The sequence below is a fragment of the Erinaceus europaeus genome, chromosome 8 (assembly GCF_950295315.1).
Source record: "Erinaceus europaeus chromosome 8, mEriEur2.1, whole genome shotgun sequence".
In the NCBI taxonomy this organism is placed as follows: domain Eukaryota; kingdom Metazoa; phylum Chordata; class Mammalia; order Eulipotyphla; family Erinaceidae; genus Erinaceus; species Erinaceus europaeus.
The window spans coordinates 93,655,372-93,680,651 of NC_080169.1; the positions used below are offsets into that span (position 1 = coordinate 93,655,372).

Here is a 25,280-nt window from a genome sequence, read left to right on the forward strand (position 1 = left end):
CAAAAAAGAAAGAGTTCACAATCTGAAGATTTCCAAAGGGTGATATCTGAAACTGCCCACCTCTATCAAGCCATGGAGGTAAGAAGCTGATCATGTTAGATTATTAACTGTATGATTTAATCAACAATTACTTATTAGACATGTTTAGGTCATTTCAAAAGAACTATATTCACTAGAACTTCAAAAGTTTATAGAAATGTTTCCAAAAAGGTCCCTAGGATTGCCAAAGCAATCTTGAGAGAAAAAAAGAACAAGACTGGACACCTAGTAGGGGTTGAATTATTATGTGGAAAACAGAGAAATGTTATGTATGTAAAGACTAGTGTATTTTACTATTGACTACAAACTGTTAATCCCCAATAAAGAAATTTTAAAAAATTAAAAAAAAAAAAAAACCAAGACTAGAGATACCACACTTTCTGCCTTTAAACTATACCACAAAACTATGGTAACTAAAATTGCCTGGTTCTGGAACCAAAACAGATACATAGAACAGCAGAATAGAATTGAAAGCCCAGAAACAAGCCTCCACACCTTTGGGCAATTCATATTTGACAGTGGAACTCAAACCATTAAATTGAGGGGAAGAAAGTCTCTTCAACAAGTGGTATTGGGAAAACTGGATCAAAACAGGCAAATAAATGAAATTAAACCACAGCATAACACCATGCACAAAAGTCAACCCCAAGTAGTTCAAAGGCATAAATATTAGAATAGAAATAATCAAATATGTAGAGAAAAACACTGGCAGATCACTTCATGATCTATGCCTCAAAATGGTCTTCAAAGACTCAAATACAATAGCAAAGAAAGCAAAAACAAATAAATCAATGGGACTACATCAAACTGAAAAGCTTCTACAACAGCAAAGGATACCACCACTCTAACATAAAGACACCCTACAGTATAGGAGAGGATCTTCATACAACACACATCAGATAAAGTACTAATAACCAAAACATATAAAGAGATCAGTAAACTTAGCACCGAAAAAAAAATCCCACTGGAAACTGGGGCCAAGACATGGATAGAAACTTCACCAAAGAAAAGGTCTGGAGTATGGCACCAAAGTAAAAGTCTCTGTGTGGAGGGTGAGGGTAGACGATCAGCTTAGCTTCCTTGGACGTAAGGGAGACACACAGACCTTTAGTGGTGGGACATGAGAAGTTACTCAAAGTCACTGATAATCATAGAAATGCAAATAAAGACAATAATATGTGGTCCAGGAGATGGTGCAGTGGATAAAACATTGGACTCTCAAACATGAGGTACCCCAAGTTCAGTCCCAAGCAGTACATGTACCAGAGTGATGTCTGGTTCCTTCTCTCTCTCCTCCTATCTTTCTCATAAATAAATTAAAATCTTAAAAAAAAAAAATGGTTGTCTAAGGAACCAGGTGGTGGCACACCTGGTTAAGCACTCACATTACAGTGCACATGGACCCAAGTTCAAGCCCCTGGTCCCCAACTATGGTGGAAAACTTCAGGAGTGCTGAAGCAGGGCTGTCGGTGTCTCTCTGTCTCTCTCTATCTCTATCTTCCCATCTCTTCTCAATTTCTCTTTGTTTCTATCCAATAATAAATAAAAATATTTAGAAAAATTGTTTTAAAAAAACAATGAGATGCAACTGTACGCCTGTGAGAATGTCATGTGTTAGAAAGAATAGTAATGACAAATGTTGGAGAGGATATGGGAAAAAAAAGACACTTCTGCATTATCGGTGGGAGTGTACATTTGTCCACCTTGTGTGGGAAACAGTCTAGAGATTTCTCAAAACACTAGAAATAGACTTACTCTATGACCCAGCAATTTCTATTTGGGAGATTTACCCAAAGAAAACTAAAGCCACCTATCAAAAGAGATCTATAAATATGCGTATGTACATAGCACAATTTGTAATAGCCAAAATCTGGAAACAACCCAGATGTCCAAAGATGGACATACTACTACTCAGCTATTAAAAATAATGATCTTACTGCTTTTCAGCCTGTTGGGAACATGTGTAAGCCTGATAGAGCTTAGGGAGAACCACCCCCATCTTTGGATGGAGGTCTGAGAAGATAACCTCTTGGTGAGTCTCTCTCAACCAAGGTGAGCATAAGGGGGGAAACTCAGACTTGGTTCTTTCCTTCTTGACTCTCAGGCCCACAGATACCCCAGTACTTCCCTCCATTAACTGCCGGCCACATGGCCACAGATTCACTCATTCAAAGTCACCTTCTGACCACAGAAGAACACACCTTATCACACACTTCATCACACACCTCAGACCCCAGACAAGAGAAATGCCAAACTATATGGCCTTTTGATATCCATCTTCTCTCTGTCTCACCCTACGGGTTTAACCCCTATGCTTCTCCCAAATACCTTTGGATAATTAAGTTGCTTGTGTTATGGAAAATAACTGTCTTGTATCTCATCAATTCCTGTCATACCAATCCCCTACCTTAGGGGCATGCTGACTGTTAAGAAACCTGTAATTTCTGTCATATTGCAACAATAATTACCTCCATTGCTTTTCTATTTAACTCATGTCAATTTTGCTAATAAATGGACTCTAGGATTCTGGGACTCTAAGGACTCAGATTCTAGATTCATGCTGAGTCCCCTGTTGTCTTTTACTTCGTGTCACCCCTGTCGTGAGCGAGAAAGAACCAGCCCGTTACCTTTCCCCTGGAGGACACCCTGCCAGAGAAGGAGAGAGACACCCCAAAACAGCCACCAAGTTGCAGACACTACCATGACACCATCCTGACTTCCCTAGGTAGAAGACCTCACAAATGTGTGTCTGGGAACTTCACTAACCTATCCCTTTAGGGAAAGATAGAAACAGGCTGAGGGTATATATAGACTTGCTAAAATCCATGTTCTCTGGAGAAGCGATTACAGAAGACAGACCTTTCACCTTCTGCATCCTATAAAGAACTTTGGTCCATACTCTGAGGGATAAAAATAGGGGAGCTTTCAATGGAGGCGGATAGGAAATAGGACTCTGGTGATGGGAATTGTATGGAATTGTACTCTTTTTATCCTACAATCTTGCTAATCGTTATTAAATCACTAATAAAAAAAAACTTAAGAGAAAAAAATTGATGAAGTCATCTCCTTTGCATCAACTTAGACGGAACTAGAAGACATCATGTTAAATGAGCAAAGACAAAAAGAGAAGAACAAATACCAAATGACCTCAATTATAAGCAGAATGGAATAAATAGGGACTAAGAGGGAAATAAGAAATGAAATGTAGTCTAGATATGATGTCTTGCATCAAAACAAAGGACTCTGGAAGGAGTGGCAGGGAGTGGTGGGACAGGACTGTGTACTCATATATCAATGTAAAGCATTAACACCCTCAATAAAAAAAATGTCATGATCAATTTACCTTTGTTCTTGGACTTGTGAATGGGAGAAAAAGTAACACTGGCGGACACAAATTAGTTGTTTCTAGTTCTTAGGTCTGGTTTTAACTCTGCACAAAGAGCACATTTCGTTATTTTGCTGGGAAAACATTAGAAAATGTTTTGTCACATCATCTTTACTAATGTTATCACAGCACTCACCTGTTTATATCCACTCTTACCTGTTTCAATCGACATTCAGTACCAGCAGTATTCTATGATTTACATAATTTAATCCCTTATTTCCATCTTGGTTTCTTCGACTTTATCTTTTCACTGAACTCCATATGGTCCCCTATCTTTCTTCTGCCATATTAACGTAAGGCTTTCCTCAGTGTTGATACACTTGCTTTTCCTTATAGTTGAAAAGTTCTTCCCACAAATCGATAAAATAAGATGCTATTCCCCAACTCCCTTATGTTTCTACTCAAACATAATCTACATCTTCCTCCTGGCTACTCTAAGAATCCAATCCACGTATATATCTATATTTTACAACCCAGTTTTATTTTTCCTCTCTGTATATAGCATAATATAATGCATTGTTTTGTTCTAAGCCTCTTTTTACTTTCTTTTTCTCCACTAGAATATAAATCACAAGAAGATAAATCATTGTAGCTTTCTGATAATTTGCCAAATGTATGAAACTCTGACATAGTGAAGCAAGATTATCTTTGAGTTCTAGAGTTCTTATAACATTTTACATATAAATACAGAATTTTCAACTTTTTCTCTATACATTAATACTATGTCAGAATAGTGCAAAACTCAGTAAGCACTCAGGTCATCCTCCTTCCCTTATCTACTTTGATATATATATATTTATTTTCCCTTTTGTTACCCTTGATGTTTTCATTGTCATCATTAGATAGGACAGAGAGAAATGGAGAGAGGAGGGGAAGACAGAGAGGGGGAGAGAAAGATAGGCACCTGCAGACCTACTTCACTGCCTGTGAATCGACTCCCCTGCAGGTGGGAAGCCAGGGGCTCAACCTGGATCCTTATGCTGGTCCTTGCGCTTTGCACCACGTGCACTTAACCCGCTGTGCTACCGCTTGACTCCTCCTTATCTACTTCTTAACTCTATACTTATTAATTAAAATGACTGACACCAAAGTCTTTGTATCTGATTATTAACTTTGTTAGATTACTTGTTTTAAGCTATTTTCTATTTTTACTACATCTGTTTTGATGCTTTCCTTATTTCTTTTTTAGCCCCTTTTCCCCTTTATTGTTTCTGACTTTGTATCTATAGAAAAGATTAGATCATAGTCCTGTCTCTCCTTTTTTACAACTTCTGAGCCTACCCACTCTCAGGCCCTTTGTTTTTTTTGTTTGTTTGTTTTTTCCTTTGGTAAATCAAACAGCTAATTATTAGTTAAGGAAGGATAGCACTGTGATTATGGAAAACACTTTCATGCCTGAGGCATAAGGGAATTCCAGGCTCAATCCTTTGCACCATCATAAGCCAGAGCTAAGTAGTACTCTAGGAAAAAAAAAATAATAATAATAGGTAATAATTATAATATGGATTTAGAACAGAGATAACTATTTGCTACTCTAGTTTAAATTTCCCCATAATGTATTTAAAGTAGATGTAAAATGAAGTTTTATCTCTGGAATCTCAGGTGTGAAGATATTTTTTATATAAAGATGGTATCACCTTCCACCCCCTGTGTTAAAAAAAAAAAAAAGTGAGGAAAGGGAGAAAGAAGTCAGGGAGTTTTATCCTTTAGTTTTTTTACTCAATGACTCTTGTTGCTGTAGTCTATCTGTTACTAAACAACCTGCAATGCAACTCTCTTAAAGACAGCTACAGGAAGGCTTCATGCAGATGTGCAAATAAAGAATCCAAACACATGAACATGGGGGGGGGGGGGAGCCAAACTGTTACTAAGAAATTGTGAAGCTATGGTGGTTACCCTTGGAAGGGGGAGAATGGAGGGGTGGGGACAAGGTGCAATACAGAATTGCAGTGGCAGGTGTGGTGTGGATCTATACATAGCCTTGTATCCTTATGATCTTGAAAATCATTATTAAATGACTAATAAGAATACATTATTTTTGAAAAGCGAAGTTTCAGTCTTTAAAATAATAAAAACAAAACTCCCACAAAAAGGCTAACAGTTTTGCCATAGGTACTCCATTAAATATCAGAAAAATAGAAGTGTCTATAGAAGGGACCAGATGGTGGCACACCTGGTTGGGTGCACATGTTATAATGCACAAGGACCCAGGTTCGAGCCCCCCGTCCCCACCTGCGGGGGGGAAAGCTTTGCAAGTGGTGAAGCAGGGCTGTAGGTGTCTCTCTGTCTCTTTCCCTCTCTATCACCCCCTTCCCTCTTGATTTCTGGCTGTCTCTATCTCATAAGTAAATAAAGATAATTAAAAAACAAAAGAAGTGTCTGTAGAAATGTGTTATACAAGTACTCTCTTTGTATCAAGTATGTAATTATTCATTAAAAAAATATTATGCCCATTGTGTGGTGTGGAGATATACCCTTATGATATTATAATTTTGTAAACCACTCTAAATTGTTAATAAAATATATTATACTCATGTGATGTTAGTGGGTGAGTTAAAAAAAAGTTTATATAGAGATTTTAAGATGGGTTCAGTCAGATATAGATAGTGGACATGGTCTCCAGGCTTTCTTAGTGCTTTCTCTTTAAGGCAGCTCCTAGTTCAAAAACAGTAGGCAAAATATACATTTCAAGAACAGGACAGGAGAGGCCAGGTGGTGGCATACCTGGTTAAGCACACATAGTATAGTGTGCAAGGACCTGGGTTCAAGCCCCTTGTCCCCATCTGCAGGAAGAAAGTTTCACAAGTGGTGAAATAGGGCTGCAGCTGTCTCTCTGTCTCTTTCCCTTTCTATCTCCCTCATCCTTCTCAATATCTATCTCTACCCAATAAATAAAATTAAAAAAGAACAGGACATCAATTGCCTTTGCAAATCAACAGTAGTCAGTCACATACTCTAGATAACCTTCCCCCCCCCCCATCCACCCCCTGCCAAGCAAGTTATTTAAAGACTCTGGGGTGGTGGGGAGGGTTCATGTCCTGGAACTTAATGGCAGAGGAAGACCTAGAGGGGGTTGAATTGCTATATGAAAAACTGAGAAGTGTTACACATGTACAAACTACTGTATTTTACTGTTAACTGTAAACCATTAATCCCCCAATAAAGAAAAAAATTAAAAAGCAAGTTATTAAGTACAGTGTTACAGTGTGCACGTGGCACAAAGTGCAAGGACCTGTACAAGGACCAAGAATCCGGTTGGAGGCCCTGGCCCCCCACCTGCAGGGGAGTCGCTTCATGGGCGGTGAAGCAGGTCTGCAGGTGTCTATCTTTCTCTCCCCCTCTCTGTCTTCCCCTCCTCTCTCTATTTCTCTCTGTCCTATCCAACAACTAATGACAGCAACAACAACAATAATAACCACAACAAAAGGGGGGTAAATGGCCTCCAGAAGCAGTGGATTCATGGTGGAGGCACTGAACCCCAGCAATAACCCTGGAGGCCATAAAAAAAAAAAAGACAAAATGTTGTCCTTATTGTGGCTGTATTCAAAAAGACACACCCCCATTCACCTACAATACTTGGTTTTCACAATATCTTATTATAAGTTTTAAGACAGGGATCCAATTTTGCCTTCCACCAAACTGACATGTTGAGTTTCTAAGTTTTTTCTTTTCTCTTTTCTTTTCGTTTCTTTTCTTTCCAATGACTTATAACAATGGCCATGCATGGAAAATCAAGTGGGAAAGAATAAAGTTTGAACACCCTTTAAGTAGTGAAGATTGAAAATAGTCATAATGGATAGCTGGAGGTTTTCTTTTCTGCTCTTCATTTTGGATTAATGGTTTACAGTACAGTTGTTGAGACACAGGTACAATTTCTCATCTCCCTGTGGTAGGTGGCTGCAAAACACTGTCAGCCCCAAATTAGATCCTTGTCCACATCACGCACCAGAACCCCAAAGGCAGCTGTAGTACATTTTTTTTCTAAGAGCAGATCTGGTCCACATTTAATCATAATGCTTCAAGGTAAGAGGTGAGGTACACCTCCGAAGTTTAAAGGTGTTACTTTAAAAACTCAATTCAGATACTCAACAATTTGTTGTGCTTTATATCTTAACTCTTTTTCAGCCACCAGGTTCCAGATGCTACCAAGATGCCGACCTGACTTCCCTGAGCAGAGGACCCCACCAATGTGTCCTGGAGCCCCCGCCTCCCCAGAGCTCTGCCCCACTAGGGAAAGAGAGAGACAGTCTGGCTGGGAATATAGATCCACCTGTCAACGCTCATGTTCAGCGGGGAAGCAATTACAGAAGCCAGACCTTCCATCTTCTGCATCCCACAATGACCTTGGCTCCATAATCCCAAAGGGTTAAAGAATAGGAAAGCTATCAGGGGAGGGGATGGGATACGGAGTTCTGGTGGTGGGAATTGTGTGGAGTTGTACTCCTTTATCCTATGTTTTTTTTTTGTCAGTATTTCCTTTTTATAAATAAAAAATAATAAAAAAAAAAGAATAGGGAAGCGGGGCCTGGCGGTGATGCACCTCGTTAAGTGCTCACATTACAATGTACAAGGACCCAGGTTCAAGTCCTTGGTCCCCACCTGCAGGGGGAAAGCTTCATGAGTGATGAAGCTGGGCTGCAGGTGTGTCTCTGTCTCTCTCACTGTCTCCCTCCCCCTCAATTTCTCTCTATCTCTATCCAATGATAAATAAAAATTAAAAGGGGGGGGGGAAGAATAGGGAGTTGTGCGGTAACGCAACAGGTTAAGCTTACGTGGTGCGAAGCGCAAGGACCTGCTTAAGGATCTGGGTTCCAGCCCCTGGCTAGCTTCACAGGCGGTGAAGCAGGTCTGCAGGTGTCTACCTTTCTCTCCCCCTGTCTTCCCCTCCTCTCTCCATTTCTCTCTGTACTATCCAACACCGACAACATCAACAACAACTACAACAACAATAAAAAACAAGGGCAACAAAAGGGAAAATAAATAAATATATAAAATAATAGGGAATCTATCAAGGGAGGGGGTTGGATATGGAGTTCTGGGGGTGGGCACTGTGTGGAAATGTACCCCCTCTTATCCTATAGTCTTGTCAATATTTCCATTTTATAAATAAAAATAAAAAAGATAAAAAAAACTCAAGTCAGAGATGCAGTCAAAATAGTAACATTAAAAAAAAAAAAAAAAGATGAGATGCTTTTCACGAGTCTTAAAGTCAGGGTGCTACATTCCCTACAAGCCACCGATGCCCCCAGAAACTCAGACTAAAAGGGTAATACACAAAATGCTAAGAATCCAGCACTGCTGTCTGCGGTTTATGGCTATGGACAGCCCAAGGGGCAAGTGTGGACAGGATATCCAGTTCTCCTACCTAAGAAATGCAGATACTCTGATGCAAGCAGTTTCTCCAACTACAAAGCAGCGGAGTCCATACTCAGATTCTCCGTTGCTATCCGTTGCTTAGCAACGGCCCGGGATCCCTCCGCCATACCTGCGGGGCACCGCCACTTTGAGGAGAGGAGCATGCGCAAGAGAGGAGCGGAAGTGGAGGCGGGAGGAAAAAGGAGGTGTGATGAGCTGGGCGAAAGGGCAGCGAGGTTTGCAGTTTCTTCAGTTACTGAACTCTATTGGTAATCAAACTCTAACCACTCTGTAAGGTCTCTTACTTTCGTGGAAAGGCACAGTTCTCTGAATTAAGTAAATTCGAGGTGTAAAAAAGTCAGGATCAGAGTACAGATATGAAGTGAAAACAAAGGAGAATAGATGTTCCAAGAGTAAGTAACTGATTGTTTTTCTCAAATTAGAATATGGTACTTAGCATTCTGGCTGCCAAAGAGAGAAGGAGAATAGAAGGTATTGAATAATTACCCTTTAAAGCCATATTATTATTAACCACAGAATAATAATGGTGGTCTCATAACTAACAGTTTTGTTACTAAGCATTTTACATATATTTGTAATTTAACCTTTATGGTTTTATTAAGGATTAGCTCCCATTTTACTGAGGAATCCAAAGTTCAAAGAGGTTGAGGAGCCAGAATTATGCACAAGCAGCCTGAATTTCAGTCTCAAAACAGCTTTTCTGTGCCACTAATGTTTAACATCCTTTGATTTTAAAAAAGGATTTAAACTTAATTAAAACTGAAATTTCATTCTGATCTTCGTAATAACTTCTCAGTGTTGCTATTTTCAGTTTTTATTTAACTTAAAAATAGACTTATGAGGAGCTGGGTGGTGGCGCACCTGGTTGAATGCACACATTATAGTGCACAAGGACCCGTGTTCAAGTCCCTGGCCCCCACCTGCAGGGGGAAAACTTTGCAAGTGGTGAAGCAGTGTTGCAGGTATATCTCTATCTCTTTCCCTCTCTATCACCCCCTTCCCTCTTGATTTCTGGCTGCCTCTATCAAATAAAATAAAATTTTTTAAAAAAATTTAAAAAAGGCTTATGGGGGCCGGGTGGTGGCGCTGCGGGGTTAAGCGCACATGGCGCAAAGCCCAAGGACTGGTGTGTGGATCCAGGTTCGAGCAGACTCCCCATGCAGGATTGTCGCTTGGGTCTGCAGGTGTCTTTCTCTCCCCCTCTCTGTCTCCCCTCCTCTCTCCATTTCTCTCTCTCCTATACAACATCAATGGCAACAATAAAGAGAACAACAAGGGCAACCAAATGGGAAAAAATGGCTTCCAGGACCAATGGATTCCTAGTGTAGGCACTGTGCCCCAGCAATAACCCTGGGGTCAAAAAGAAAAATAAGAAAAAAAAAATTTTTTAAAGACATTACTAGGCTGTGAATTATATTCAATTCAGTTGGTTTTAATAAAGGATTTAAATAAAAACAAATGAATTCACATCTTCATAAAAAGCAAAACAATGATGAAGAGCATACAAGTAACTATTAGTCTTTCATAGGTAAATTAGATGTGATTGGGCATGTCTATTTTGTTCACAAACACTTCCTACTACCATCCTCAAAATAATAATATATCCTAAATTTTACTATTAATGAAAATTCCACTGGTTTAGTGTTCTTTTTTTTTTTTTTACTATTACTAATTTATTAGAAAAAATAGTTAAGAACAAAGAGAGAAGCAGGGGAAGAGACAGGAACATCTTGAACTCACAAGTTTCTTCTGCCCTGAAAAAGTTTCGGTGATCACCTCTGGTGTTTTGTTCCTGTTTCACTAGGAAGCTCAAATTCCTTTGGTTTTGAAAGCTCAACTTTCTGTATCCCCACTATAAACTCATTATTCATTGTCCATGTTAGGAACAGTATGAAATAGGATTCCTAGGTATCAGAGCAGATTGGGATGATAATTAGCAAATCAAAATCAAAAATGCATCGGTTATGCAAAATAAACACAATGCAAACTGCAAAGAAGCAACATGACTTCCAATTCTAAAAGTGGAACTCATTTTTATGCCATTTTCCTTTTCTTAAAGCTATGCATTTTCATAGTACTTATTGTACAGAGTAACTTCATTTCTCATAAAATATCTACCTTTATTGGCCCAGCATTTATTTATATAATAAACATCCATTTTAATGACCTTTTAATTTAACAAAGATGCCACATAGTGGCCCTATAAAACCGCACGTCACTATCGCTTGGAGACTAAACTATTTTGAATTAGAAAAAAATTATTAGAAGAACTAAAAAAAAATTCAGGACATGGAAACTGTGCTTTAGAAATGTGTATGGTTAAATTTTGATAATTGTTAAGAGACTGGAAATACAGTTCGATATTCATGTTTCTGAAATCTTTAGGGTTAAATGTTTGAAATTCAGGATTAGATTTAATCCACTTTACTACTTCTGTTTAATATTTCTTTCTATTTTATTTGATAAGACAGAGAGAAAGTGAGGGTGGGGGGCAGTAGAGAGGAAGAAAACACCTGCAGACTTGCTCCACTATTGGTAAACCAACCCCCTGTAGGTGGGGAATAAGGGCTTGAACCCTAGTCTTTGCGGACGGCCTGGCCCCTGATTTCTTCTTTGTATACTCTGACAGAAAAAGGAAGCAAGATCTAGGTTTTGGGTATAGTACATGGAGTAGAGGCAGCAGTGACAGTATCCCAGGCATATTCATACAGAATAATAAATACAGTTTGGAGTAGGCCCTAGAGTGGAAGACTATTTAGGTTCAGCTTAGCTCTATATTTTACAAGATTATCTTAGGTAGTTATCATACCCTCTTTATACCTCTGTTTCTCTAAGGTCCCCCACCTTCCACAAATTCAGCAGAGCATCATTCATATTGGGTTCTAGTTTCTTTACTTGGAAAGTAGAAATAATTTGTAGTACCTCACTTTCAAAAAGTTGTGTTAAGAGCCCAGTTGGTGGTGCTCATAGTAGAGCACAGATATTAACAATGCAAGAGGACCTGGGTTCAAGTCCCCGGTCTGTACTTGTAAGGGAGGAAGCTTCACAAATGGTGAAGTAGTACTACAGTTGTCTTTCAATATCCCTCCTTTCTGCCTCTATCCAATAAATAAATAAGTTTGAACAGTACAAATTTCAAGAATGAAACTGGTTAAGTACTTTAGAACAGTCTTTGGCATTCTTAATATTAGCTATTATCCCTACTATTCTACACTTAGCTCTTGTCTTTCTTCTTTGAGTCATTTATTTCACATGTGATAAGGGCCAGGGCACCATTTACGTATGATGACATAGAGGGGTCAGTCTCAGATTTGTTAGGTCCTCCATTCTACCTGCTTAGCCACCCTCTTAGGCTAAAACTAACATTCCAAATATAAATATCAGTAAGTCTATTAATGACTATAACTAAGATATTTTGAATATAAGCTTAATCGCATGCCACATAAATTTCAGCAACTCTTTAATGTCTCTTCTGTTAGAAAAATACTACCTCTATCCTGGTGTAGTGTGGTTGACTAGGAAACTTAAAGATCAATGATCACAAAGCTAACTTCCTTAAATGAGATAAAAGGAATGGCATTTCCAACTACTACTGTAAACAAGAAATCTCTTTCAGACACCAAATCAACCTTCTTAACCATACTGTGAATTCTAATTTGATGACTTATACTTTGTCAATACAATACTTGCCTGTTCTATTCATAATAAAAACAAAAACTTCACGTATGTCTAAGATACATGTAAAAATAATTCACTATTTCAGATATGGCCTCTGCACAGAAAAATCAAAGGTCTTTTTACAATGAATTTTCAGATCTTCCCACCACCTCTGTTTAAATAAATGCAATCCTTGTGCTAATTTTAAAGACTTGTTTTATTCACATGAGACAGAGAGAGAGAGAGACAGAGGGAGAGGGAGAGGGAGAGGGAGAGGGAGAGGGAGAGGGAGAGGGAGAGGGAGAGGGAGAGGGAGAGGGAGAGAGAGAGAGAAGCCACATTACCACTCTGGTACAGGCAGTGCTGGGCGTCACACTGGGAACCGCAGACATGCAAAGCTCATGCTCTCCCAACTAAGCGACTTCGTCAGGCACTGAAATAATTTTGATGACTATCTTACAAATAAAAAACGGATTAACATTTAAAATTTCCATAATCTCCAAGTCTCCTAGTTATCTTTTAAATCTGTTTTCTTGATTATAAAATACCAGTAATTTGGAAATAGTTTAATAAATCTGGGCATTTAATTATATCAGTTTCTCCTCAGCACACAAGTCATTTTATGATGATCATATTGGCCACTTCCACTGGTTGGTAGGAGGTTCATCTACTAACGGCTCCCATGGTTTCCACTGGACCATTTTTCTTGCCAGACTTAGTTCGTTTTCAGCCTGTTAATAAAGAATTTTTTTAAAAAATTACTTGATTACATAGTTTAATAGTTTTGCAATAGGTAAATAACAAATTCAACTATCAAAGGTACTATATTTTTTTATTAATGACTTAATAGTGATTTAAGATTATAAGATGATAGGGGTATAATTCTACACCATTCCCACTATCAAAGTTCAAAGCGCAAGGACCGGTGAAAGGATCCCATTTCGAGCCCCTGGCTCCCCACCTGCAGGGGAGTCACTTCACAGGCGGTGAAGCAGGTCTGCAGGTGTCTTTCTCTCCCCTTCTCTGTCTTCCCCTCCTCTCTCCTTTTTTCTCTGTCCTATCCAACAATGATGACATCAATAATGACTACAACAATAAAACAACAAGGACAACAAAAGGGAATAAATGAATAAATAAGAAGAAAAAACCATTCAGATGAGGTGGTGTTATTCAAGAACATGCTGTTTTTCCTTCTGAAGAAATAGTGTGCCATATTTACTAGAACACTGTCTTCATTATTTTTAAAGATTTATTTACTAGAAAGAGAAAAAACTAGAAGAGAGACAGAGAATGAATATTATTCTGACATATATGATGCCCAGACTGAATTTAGGACCTCATGCTTGTGCATCCAATGCTTTATGTCCCATGTGCCACCTCTTTGTTACTTACAAATTCACTGATAAGCAGAATAAAAATGCAAAGCTCTAAAACAGATTTGAAGAGCATCCGTGTTGTGGACATATTTCTAACATTTTTTTCTTAATTTTTTTATATTTATTTATTTATTTTCCCTTTTGTTGCCCTTGTTTAACATTGTTGTGGTTATTGATGTCGTTGTTGTTGGAGAGGACAGAGTGAAATGGACAGAGGAGGGGAAGACAGAGGAGGAGAGAAAGACAGACACCTGCAGACCTGCTTCACCACCTTTGAAGCGACTCCCCTACAGGTGGGGAGCCGGGGGCTCAAACCAGGATCCTTACGCTGGTCCTTGCACTTTGCTCCACGTGCACTTAACCTGCTGCGTCACCGCCTGACTCCCCACTACTGCATTTTTTCTGTGTTTCCCGTATATATAATCTTTAGTTTATACACATAGATCTGATACTACCTCTTTAAATATATCCCTACAGGAGGACCTAGTAGGGGTTGAATTGTTATGTGGAACACTAAGAAATGTTACACATGTACAAACTATTGTATTTTACTGTCAACTGTATACCATCAATCCCCCAATAAAGAAATTACTGTATACATATACCACTACAGTTCCCTTAAAAAGAGAAAGAGAGAGAGAGAGAGAAGGGCTGGGTGGTAGCACCTGGTTGAGAAGACACGTTACTTTGCACAAGGACCCAGGTTCGAGCCCCCAGCCCCCACCTGCAAGGGGAATGCTTTGAAGTGGTGAAACAGTGCTGCAGATGTCTCTCTGTCTCTCCCTCTCTATTACTCTCTTCCCTCTCGATTTCTGGCTGTCTCTATCCAGTAAATAAAATTATAATAATAATAATAAAACTTTAAAAATTCTTTTAAAAAAAGTATGTATTTTACCTGTACCAATGGCTTTTAACTTTTTAAATTTTTTTTTTTATCTTTATTTATTGGATAGAGACAGCCAGAAATTGAGAGGGAAGGGTTGGATAGAAAGAGAGATAGACATCTGCAGCACTGCTTCACTACTTGTGACGCTTTCCTCCTGCAGTGGGAACTGGGACTCGAACCTGGGTCTTTGTGCATTATAACATGTATGCTCAACCAGGTGCGCTACCACCTGGCCCCTCACCATATAATATATGATAAAGTTATGCTCTGGTTCTCTCTCATAGTTTAATATATTAATTAAAGGATTCTAAAAGCAATTAATAAAGTAAATGAGAACTTCCCCAATTCCAATGTTCCTTCATAATAGGGCTTATATTTTATTATTTAATATTATTTGTCAGGGCTAGTGTTTGGAAAACTATCAGAAATCGAGTTCTCAAATACAGTATGCAACTAAAATAATTTCTCTCTCCAGTAAAGTTAATTCAAAGACAACAGCCAAAAAAACCAAATGTACACTTGTGATTTTAAAAAATCTGCATTTAAATCCACTGGGCTGAAATAGTAGCTCACTGGGTAGGATGTATGATATGGCAGGCATTAGACTTAGATTGGAGACCTAGCACTGGAAGAGACTGCCACGACACTCGGGGAAGTTCCAGTGTTACGGTCCTGCTCACTCCTCTTCCTCTGTGTGTCTCTATGGGACTGAGAAAAAGAGGATGCAGAATGGTGATATTACACTTGTGTAAGGTCCTAGCTCCATGAAAAGAAATAACAATAAGGGCTGTGGAAACAGTATAATGGTTATGTAAACAATTTTCATTCCTGAAGATCCAAGATCTCATATTCAAAACCCAAAGCCAGCAGTACTGTAAGCCAGAGCTGAGCAGTGCTGATTACAATTATATATATCAAGTCTTTAAAACTTTAAATACTGGACTTTCAGAAAAGTCATGATAGATTTTTTTCTATGCAAAAATGTGTCATGACTTTTCAAACAACCCAATAATTCTATCTTAAAAGCTAGATATATAAAAATTATAGTAATGTTACTAATTTGAACTAAGGGTACTACTTCAAAATATCAACTCTAGACTTCCAGGGGAAGTTTCATAAAGTCAAGTTATAATCAATGATGAGCATTCACCTGGCATACAGTTTAAAAATAGGTTCTGCTAAAAATTGACCCAACAATTTCTCTTAAGGATTTTTATCCAAAGAAAACAAAAATAGCCATCAGAAGAGATCTATGTATTCCTAAGTTCATAGCAGCACAATTCATAATAGCCAAAGTTCAGAAACAACACAGATGTCCAAGGACAGCTGAGCAGCTAAAAAAATAAGTGGTATGTCAGAAATGATGAGGTCATCTCCTTTGCAATTGTATGATCAGAACTTGAAGGCATCATGTTGAGTAAGATACGCCAGCAAGAGAAAGACTGATACCAAGTGATCTCACTTATAGGCAAAACTTAAGAACAGAAAGGGAAAACATAAGCTGAAACTTGGACTGAGTATGGCATATTGCACCAAAGCAAAGGACTCTGGGGAAAGACAGACAGGGACATGAAGAAGAGACAGTGGATCCTATAGTGTCTCCTAGACACCAATCAAGGAGAGATGATGAGAGGTATGCTTGTGCATTCAAGACTATACTATAAACCACTAACCACCCCCTTGCATTTAAAAAAAAAAAAAGTGGTACACACACACAATGGAATACCATTCAGCTATTAAAAGTGACGAAGTCATCTCCTTTGCCTCATCTTGGACTGAACTTGAAGGTATTGTGTTAAGTGAGGAAGCCAAAAAGAGGACAAATACCAAATTATCTCACTTAAAGTTGGATTAGGTATTGTGTAAAGCATCAAAGCAGAAGGTTCAGGGGAAGGAGGGGGGAGGGAACCTCTGAAGAGAACCTTGGACGTCTATTGCTTGATGATGTAAAAAAGACCCTCAGCTGGAGGTGATAGTGTTCTACAAAAACTTTCACAAGGGGACGAGAAACTGTACCCATGTGTCAACAGCTGCACTGCAGACCATCATTCCCCTAGCAAAGTGATTAAAAAATAGAAAAAAAGAACACTATATTATCAAAAAAAGAACAAAATATTATATATATACATCAGATATATTTTATATTTGACAAGTTGATAAAAATAAAGTTTAGTTTTCCTTCCTTTCTAGAGTTTCAGTTTTGTGCATTTATACACTGTGTCTCTAAACATCTGATGTCAAATATCTTAAGTTTCATTTTTTTTTCCTTACCTGAACAATCACCTCTTCTATTTGGCCACTCTGAAGTTGTTCTTCTAATTTTTTCACATTTGGTTCCTATAATTTCAAGAAAAGAAAACAAAAATTTAACAAAGTGGTCTACTGCATGAATGTTTCAATATCCTAAGTTTTCAAAACACAGTGTGAGAGCAGGAAGGAGAAGGGAAGGGAGAGTTGGAGGAAAAGGGAGAAGGAGAGACAGTGGCAAAAAGACACAACAGCCCCTAAACTTTTTCCAGTGCAGCAGAGGCCAGTGGCTGAGTTCAAACCTGCACTTGGCAAAGGAGGAACACTATTCAAGGAAGTAGCAGATCTTAAGAAGGAAGTGAAAACTGTCACACAGATAAGGTAAGGGCACTTCACAGTGAAAGAGAAAACTCAAAGAACAAAAGCTTAAGATGCTTACTCACCAACAGTTTGGGATTAGTGAAGTATATGATATACAATGGCAAATGACAAGATAAAATAGAGAAGATAACATAAAGCTAGAAGATAGTGGAGGGGCTTGCTGAGTACTTTGCCATGGAAGTCAGTGGTCCCAAGGTTAAACATCAAAATCAGAGATAATGGTAACTGTTGCCTTTCATACAAACAGCTCAGTGGACATCCTTAAACTCAACATTTTTAAAACAATGAGTAGGAAATCATAGCAGTTTTTCTTTCTTTTTTTTTTTTTTTTTTTGCCTCCAGGGTTATCGCTGGGACTCTGTGCCTGCACTACAAATCCACTGCTCCTGGAAGCTAATTTTCCCCCCTTTTATTGCTTATCATTGTTATTGTTGTTGTTATTGTTGGGTAGGACAGAAAGAAATCCAAGCAAGGAGGGGAAAACAAAGAGAGGAAGAGAAAGATAGACACCTGCAGACCTGCTTCTACTGTGAAGTGATCCCCCTGCAGGTGGGGGCTTGAACTGGGATCCTTACACTGGTCCTTGCGCTTCGCGCCACATGTGCCTAACCTACTGCATCACCACCCAGCCCCCAGCAGGGTTTTTTAAAAGGATCATATTTACATATTTAAAAAAATCAATCTGAGAAAAATTCATGTTAAGTGAACCAGCCCCCAGCAGGGTTTTTTAAAAGGATCATATTTACATATTTAAAAAAAATCAATCTGAGAAAAATTCATGTTAAGTGAAATAAGTCAGAAACAGAAGGATGTATATGGGATGATCTCACTCTCAGGAAGAAGCTGAAAAACAAGATCAGAAAAGAAAGCACAAGTAGAACCTGAACTGGAATTCGCCAATTGCACCAAAGTAATACAGATCCAAGAAGGATAACAGAGGACCTAGTGGGGGTTGTACTGTTATATGGAAAGCTGGGAAATGTTATGCATGTACAAACTATTGTATTTACTGTTGAATGTAAAACATTAATTCCCCAATAAAGAAATTTTTTTTAAAAAGGGCAACAAAAGGAAATAAATACATAATCAATCTTGGCATATGGGACATGAGGGGAAGTCTGATAAAACTCTAAGTAAACAAACAAAAATAATATAAAACAACTGGTTACAAGGCAAATATAATAACCCAGATCCGAGGAAAGGTGTTTTTAGAAGTCATGAAAGTAATGGCAGTGAACTATTCTTTGACTGAATAGGCTGAGAGAAAAAAAAAAAAAGATTAATTAGGCAAAATTGAAGGAAAATATAAAGATACAACTTTATTTTTCAATGAAGAAAGAAACAAGTTAAATACACTCTGAGGCTATCATAATGAAAACAATACAGAGCTAGCCTAAAGAGAAATAAAGAAATGACAAGAAGGTAGAAAAGTTACGGAGAAACAAAGTAGAAAAAGAGTTGCCTCATGACAAGAAAAAGAGAAAAGTCTTACTCTGTGATGGAGAAATATATATATTTAGTCAATTTTCCTTAATGAAATCATGAAGTCAAAAGAAATGCTGAGGCCCCTCCCCTGAAGAGACTTTAATCAGCAAATTACTACCACAGTTACAAAGCTAAAATTGAAAGTTCCAAAACAAATTGCATTGCTTTCCTATAAAACCTGTGGAAGGGAGCCAGATGGTGATGACTAGGTTAAGCGCACGTAGTAGGCAGCACAATTATCTGAGTTCAAGTCCCCAGCTCCCCACCTGCAGGGAGGTTGCTTCACAAGTAGTGAAGCAGGTCAGCAGGTGTCAATCTTCCTCTCCCTCTATCTCCCCCACCCCTCTTAATTTCTCTGTCCTATCTAAAAAAAAAAAAAAAAGTCTCCAGGAGCAGTGGATTCATAGTGCAGGAACTGAGCCCTAGCAGTAACCCTGGAGCCAAAAAAAAAAGTCAGAATTCTTTTTAATCCTTTATTCAATAAATGTGAGATTACAGCTTCAATACAGAAACTTTGTGTGTGAGAGACACAAGTATTAACTTCATAACAGTTCTCTCCCTCCCCTCCTCCTGCCTCTTTTTCACCAGGGCACTGCTCAACTCTGGCTTATCGTGGTGCTGGGCACTGAACCTGAGACTCAGAACCTTTAATACTATATAAGCGTTTTGTATAACCATGATGCTATCTCCCTGTCCTAATAACAGTTCTCAAAAAAAATTGGGGTTTAAGAGATGCACTTGATCCTATTTTGTATAAAGCACTTTTTTAGTCATTTCCAACAAACTTGTTTAAACAAAACATATTCTCTACTCAAGAAAAAAGAAAAAGAAAAAGAAAAAAAAACAGGTCCAGCAGTAGAGCAGCGGGTTGAATGCATATGGTGCAAAGCTCAAGGACCAGCATAAGGATCCCTGTTCGAGTCCCGGGCTCCCCCACCTACAGGGGGGTCACTTCACAAGCAGTGAAGCAGGTCTGCAGGTGTCTTTCTCTTCTCCTCTCTCTATTTCTCTCTGTCCTATCCAACAACTACATCAATAACAACAATAATAACCACAACAATAATAAAATAAGGGCAACAAAAGGTAAAAAATATAGCCTTCAAGAGTAGTTGATTCATGGTGCAGGGACTAAAAGCCCCAGCAATAACCCTGGAAGCAAAAATAAAACAAAGAAAAAAAAAGAGGTGAAGATTGAGGTACTATAGATGAAAAATAAAGGATTAAAAGAAAACTACTGGGTAGAAGAGACAGAGACTAAAAAAGAGCTACGCACATTGTATGTGAGATGCTCAACAAGATAGGAAAAAAAAAAAAACACAAAAAAAACCAGGGCTCAGGAGACAGCATAATGGACTTTTATAAAGACTTTTATACCTGAGGCTCTGAGAATTCAGGTTCAATTCCCTGCACTACCATAAGCCAGAACTGAACAGTGTTCTGGTCTCTCCCTGTATGTTTCTCTATATCTCTCTCTCACTAAAAATAAATACATAGAGAGTCAGGCGGTAGTGCAGTGGGTTAAGTGCACATGGCACAAAGCGCAAGGACTGGTTAGGATGCTGGTTCAAGTCCCTAGCTCCCCACCTGCAGGGGAGTCGCTTCACAGGCGGTGAAGCAGGTCTGTAGGTATCTCTCTTCCTCTCTATCTCCACCTTCTCTCAATTTCTTTCTGTTTCTATCCAATAATAAATAAATAATAAATGAATAAATACATAAAATAAAAAATTTTTTTAAAAAAAGAAGAAAACGGGAGTCGGGCTGTAGCGCAGCGGGTTAAGCGCAGGTGGCGCAAAGCACAAGGGCCGGCATAAGGATCCCAGTTCGAACCCCCGGCTCCCCACCTGCAGGGGAGTCGCTTCACAGGCGGTGAAGCAGGTCTGCAGGTGTCTATCTTTCTCTCCTCCTCTCTGTCTTCCCCTCCTCTCTCCATTTCTCTCTGTCCTATCCAACAACGACAATAACAATAATAACTACAACAATAAAACGACAAGGGCAACAAAAGGGAATAAATAAAATAAATATTTAAAAAAAAAAAAAAAAGAAGAAAACCAAAATAAAGAGAATGCCGTAACTATCACAGTGTTCTGGTATCTCTCTTTCTCTCATAGTTTTTTTAAAGTTAATTATAGTGTTAACTTAGGGAAGGAATTTGATCTCACTCTTTCACTCCAGTATTTAGGAATACCTTGTATTCGCAGAGAGTAACTGCAAACAGGAGACTGCTAAATAAAAGGGAGGAATGATTGAAGAAAGTAGAACAGAAATAAGGAAGTGTGTAAAATAAGTAAAATAAATAAATAAATAAATAACTGAATATGTGTATGTGAGAGAGAGAAGGGAAAAATGTTCCATTGAATATCATAAGCCCAAGAAAATAAAGCCAGCTACTTACCGCTTTAACCATGCTAAGCTTCTCATTTGTAATCTGCTCTGTGTATTTCCTATATGCTGCATTTTTAGGGATTTGATCAAGAACATCCAGAATCTTTGCATACAATATCTTTAGTCTCTGAAACACACAAATCATACACATTTTCATAATTTAAAGCATAAAGATTTAGTGAAGCACTTTAAAAATGTCAGATTTAAAAAAAAAACAGTTTTGTAACTTTCTTTCTAGTTTAAAGTCTATGCTCTCCTTTAAAACTTAGGAGAAAAAAAAAAAAACTGAAACCCTATCCATAAACCATTTGTCAATAAACAAGAAACTGTCTTCACCAGTACTTATGGCATCACTTACAAAATTTTAATATATTTTTAAATGTGTACTCAGTAGTGTACTGTATTAAAAAAAAAAGAGGAAATAAATTGCAATGTGGAGTGTATCACAGAATACAAATTTATAAAAGATAAAGCCCTACTATAGTGCACACTAACCAAATGCAAGAAGATTATTAAAACTGAGGGTGGAAATGGGAAATGAGATGCTTAAAGCTCACTACTGCACTACCATTCTATTTTCATGACCAAAGTTCTGATACATTGCCACAGTATTACAAATAACTGCTGGTAGTAACTCCAAATAGTCAATAAACAGGTGAGGGAAAAGGCACATAGTTAACTCCAAATAGTCAATAAACAGGTGAGGGAAAATGCATGCACACACACACCCCACATCTTGACACACACACACACACCACATTTGAGAGTCTCCAGTAAGCATTTTTTCTTTACAAAGTCTGCACACTGGGGCTGAGTGATGGCACACCTGTTTGAGCACACATTACAATGCACAAGGACCCGGTTCAAGACCCCAGTCCCCACCTGCTTGAAGCTTCATGAGTGGTGAAGCAGGGCTGCAGGTGTCTCTGTTTCTCTCCCTCTCTATTCCCCCTTCCTCTCAATTTCTGGCTGTCTCCATCCAGTAAATAAATAAAGATTAAAAAAAAAATTTTAAACAAAGTCTGTACATTTAAACCACATTTAGCTGTACTACTTTAGTTATTGTAAGATGACACAGAATCTAAATGTATAGGCTATATTCACTCTGACTTACTCTTAATTTTAACAACAGATAGGAAGAATAAAAAAGTTTTGCCAAGAGTAGTAGATTCTATTTATTCCTTTTCTATTTCTTGTAACTATATGACCAGCAGAAGACTCCAGTAATTGTCTGTGCATAAGGATCCTGGTTTGAGACCCCGGCTCCCCACCTGTAGGGGAGTCACTTCACAGGCGGTGAAGCAGGTCTGCAGGTGTCTATCTTTCTCTCCCTCTGTCTTCTCTTCTCTCCATTTCTCTCTGTCCTATGATGACATCAATAACAACAACAATAAAAACAAGGGCAACAAAAAAGAATTGAAGGAAGAAGAAAGAAAGGGATAAATACTGAAGAAGAAGAAGAAGATGAAGATGAAGAAGGAGGAGAAGAAGAAAGGAAGAAAGAAAGAAAGAGAGAAAGAAAGAAAGGAAAAAAGGAATAGAACTAGCGCAGGCAAACTTACTTCCCTGATATATTTCCTCCAAGTCTTGACACTAGGACATCGTGGTGTCTGTACAAGGTGCTCATCAGAACGGCGTCAACATCAGTGAAGAAACTAAGCTATAGCACAGCACACCACTATGCAGACCTCCACCGCTAGCATCTGAGTCAGAGCTTAGGATTGTTTCAAGTATCATATGTTTAGCAAACAAATCCTTTTACATATTAAGCTACTGTCAATGTAATCTCTATAAACTTTGGCACTGTATTTTTTTTTTAATGTATTTCCAATGGAGGGGATGGGACACGGAACTCTGATGGTGAGAACTATACTATTGTTATCTTACAATCTTGTAAATTATTATTAGATTACTAATAATTTTTTTTAAAAAAATCAAATCTGCTACTTCTGCTCAAGAGTCAGCTGATAATCCAAGCAAGCTGTACTTTCTGTATACACAAAAGAAAAAGTGACATGTTAAGCTTATTATGTATTAATCTAGTAAAGTTGATAACTGCAGAAAAGGTCAAGTAGCAATGTGCACAGGGCCTAGTTTTTTGTGGATACACAAGTCCAGCATAATTAACACTGATTTCTATATTTAAAAAAAAATAAAGAAGGGAGTCGGGCAGTAGCTCAGCATGTTAAGCGCAGGTGGTGCAAAGCGCAAGGACCTGCGTAAAAATCCCGGTTCAAGCCCCTGGCTCCCCACCTGCAGAGGAGTCGCTTCACAGGCAGTGAAGCAGGTCTGCAGGTGTCTATCTTTCTCTCGACCTCTCAGTCTTCCTTTCCTCTCTTCCATTTCTCTATGTCCTATCCAACAACGACAATAATAACTGCCACAATAAAAAAAAAAGTGCAACAAAAGGAAATAAATAAATATTTAAAAAAGAAAAAAGAAGTACAGTCAAGAGCAAACTTGTCTGGAGTGCCTTTAGAAAGATAAGAGAAAACGGTGACAAATTCTCTTATAAAAGGAGAAAAATGGTATGTTTATCAATGGAAACAGAAAGATGGGGGGAGGGGAATGTTTGCTTTAGATACAAATATGCCTGAATACTTACAGGAAAGACCTACTAGAAGGGAGGAATAAACTGACAGTAATGAGGACAATCACTAGATCTTTGATCGGTGAAAGAGCACAGAGTCTAAGGCATCTAAATAGAAGTGGTGATGTGTGAATGAGGTGGAAAAATAACGATACAGATTTGGAAGGTCACTCACATGTACAAGTGAAGTCTCAAAAATGCAGCAGAAAAAGTCAACAAGAAAAATGGTTACAGAAAGGGAATGGGCAGGGGAGGGATGGAGTGATACTGGTTCAGTGAAGTTGATACCACTCTTCTGAGGTCACAACGAGTTGCAACTTTGACCTTGAAATATCCGTATACCGTTATCTTTTTTTTTTTTTTTTTTTTTACCAAGACTGCATTAATCTCTTCTTCCTTTGGAACTCAGGTATGAAGAAAAGAGGCACATACCTCGTGTGGAGTGTCACACACAGCCAATCCCACTAGGCCAGTGGTCTGTTCAAAAACAAAACAAAATTCTGCTATTGGTGAATTTACCAATGTGTCCTGGAACCCCGCCTCCCCTGAGCCCTGCCCCACTAGGGAAATCCAGAAACAGGCTGGGGGTATGGATGGACCTGTCAACGCCCGTGTCCAGGAGAAACCGTTATAGAAGCCAGACCTTCCACCTTCTGCACCCCATAAAGATCTCTGGTCCATACTCCCAGGGGGTTAAAGAATAAGAAAGCTTCCAATGGAGGAGATGGGAAACGGAAAATGGTGGTGGAAATTGTATGGAACTGTACCCCTGTTACCTTACAATCTTATTAAGCATTATTAAATCACTAATAAAAATTTTAAAAACAAATAGGAAGTATAAGAGTAAAAATCTGCTGTTTACCATAATTTTGCATAACTACGCTAGTCAAAAGCAAACCCACTAACCCCACTGGCTAAAACTGGTCTGCAAACAGCTATGGACCCCTCGGTGCCGCTTTCTGGCTTTTCTGCCTCTGCACGGGACCACTCGACTGATCACTGCCCCCCCCCCCGTCCCCCCGAGCACCACAGAAGAAGCAGCCAAGAAGCATAGTTATGTCCGCGCTGGCCAGCAGCAGGATGAAGGGCCATCGGTTGACACTGTGCCTTAGTTTCTCCAGTGACCTCCACTCGCCTTACCTTTTTCAGCAGACCCGCCATGACAGCCCCGGCAAGCCAACACGCGCAGCCCTCTGGGAACCTGGGCCAGACCCGCTCAATCCACCGCCGAGCACGCCACTCCGTCACGGACTCCAGCGTCGGCTCCTCCCCCTCGGGATCCGCTCGGAGCATTGTCCCGCCCCGCCCGCCCCCAAAGGGAAATTGAAGCACGTTTACGAACGTTTTGGTCTCGATTCTTTTTCCTACCGCGTTGATGAATTGCCCTGTTCCTGAGAGGTGCACTCCAAGCTGCAAAAACTCTGGCTTAGACGCTCCAGACACCTGCATTCTGCTTAACCTTCAGAGAATTCTTGA

The 25,280-nt window shown here is 38.9% G+C and overlaps 2 protein-coding genes across 6 annotated transcripts in view; both read right to left on the minus strand.

Annotated features, from left to right (window-relative positions):
- Positions 1-8,860, minus strand: part of IQUB (IQ motif and ubiquitin domain containing) — a 72,208-nt gene extending 63,348 nt beyond the window's left edge. The window contains exons 1-2 of one of the 2 annotated variants that reach the window (XM_060196501.1): positions 8,790-8,860; positions 3,383-3,469 (exon numbers count right to left, since the gene is read on the minus strand). The gene's annotated coding sequence lies outside the window, so the exon portion shown is untranslated. The remainder of the gene's footprint in view (positions 1-3,382; positions 3,470-8,789) is intronic. The other variant, XM_007531684.2, reaches the window with a different exon arrangement.
- A 4,159-nt stretch (positions 8,861-13,019) lies between these two features.
- On the minus strand, positions 13,020-25,047 carry NDUFA5 (NADH:ubiquinone oxidoreductase subunit A5). 4 transcript variants are annotated; one of them, XM_007531675.3, is made up of 5 exons: positions 24,945-25,039; positions 24,237-24,281; positions 21,225-21,341; positions 16,991-17,056; positions 13,020-13,188 (listed from the first exon to the last, which is right to left on the minus strand). In XM_007531675.3, the coding sequence occupies exons 1-5, from the start codon at positions 24,963-24,965 to the stop codon at positions 13,087-13,089; spliced, it is 351 nt and encodes a 116-aa protein (XP_007531737.1). In that variant the 5' UTR covers positions 24,966-25,039; the 3' UTR covers positions 13,020-13,086. The 4 variants fall into 4 exon arrangements, with proteins under 4 accessions (XP_007531737.1, XP_060052485.1, XP_007531739.1 ...); XM_060196502.1 differs by lacking the exon at positions 24,945-25,039 and adding an exon at positions 24,667-24,690; XM_007531677.3 differs by lacking the exon at positions 21,225-21,341 and having other exon boundaries at positions 24,945-25,047.
- Between the last annotated feature and the right edge of the window lie 233 nt (positions 25,048-25,280).

Coding starts and splice junctions, on each gene's coding strand:
- NDUFA5 (XM_007531675.3), bottom strand. CDS start 24,965: ATGGCGGGTCTGCTGAAAAAG. Junction 21,342..24,236: donor TGTGTGACACTCCACACGAG/GTATGTGCCTCT, acceptor TGTGTGTTTCAG/AGACTAAAGATATTGTATGC. Junction 13,189..16,990: donor TAGAAGAGGTGATTGTTCAG/GTAAGGAAAAAA, acceptor CTTTATTAACAG/GCTGAAAACGAACTAAGTCT.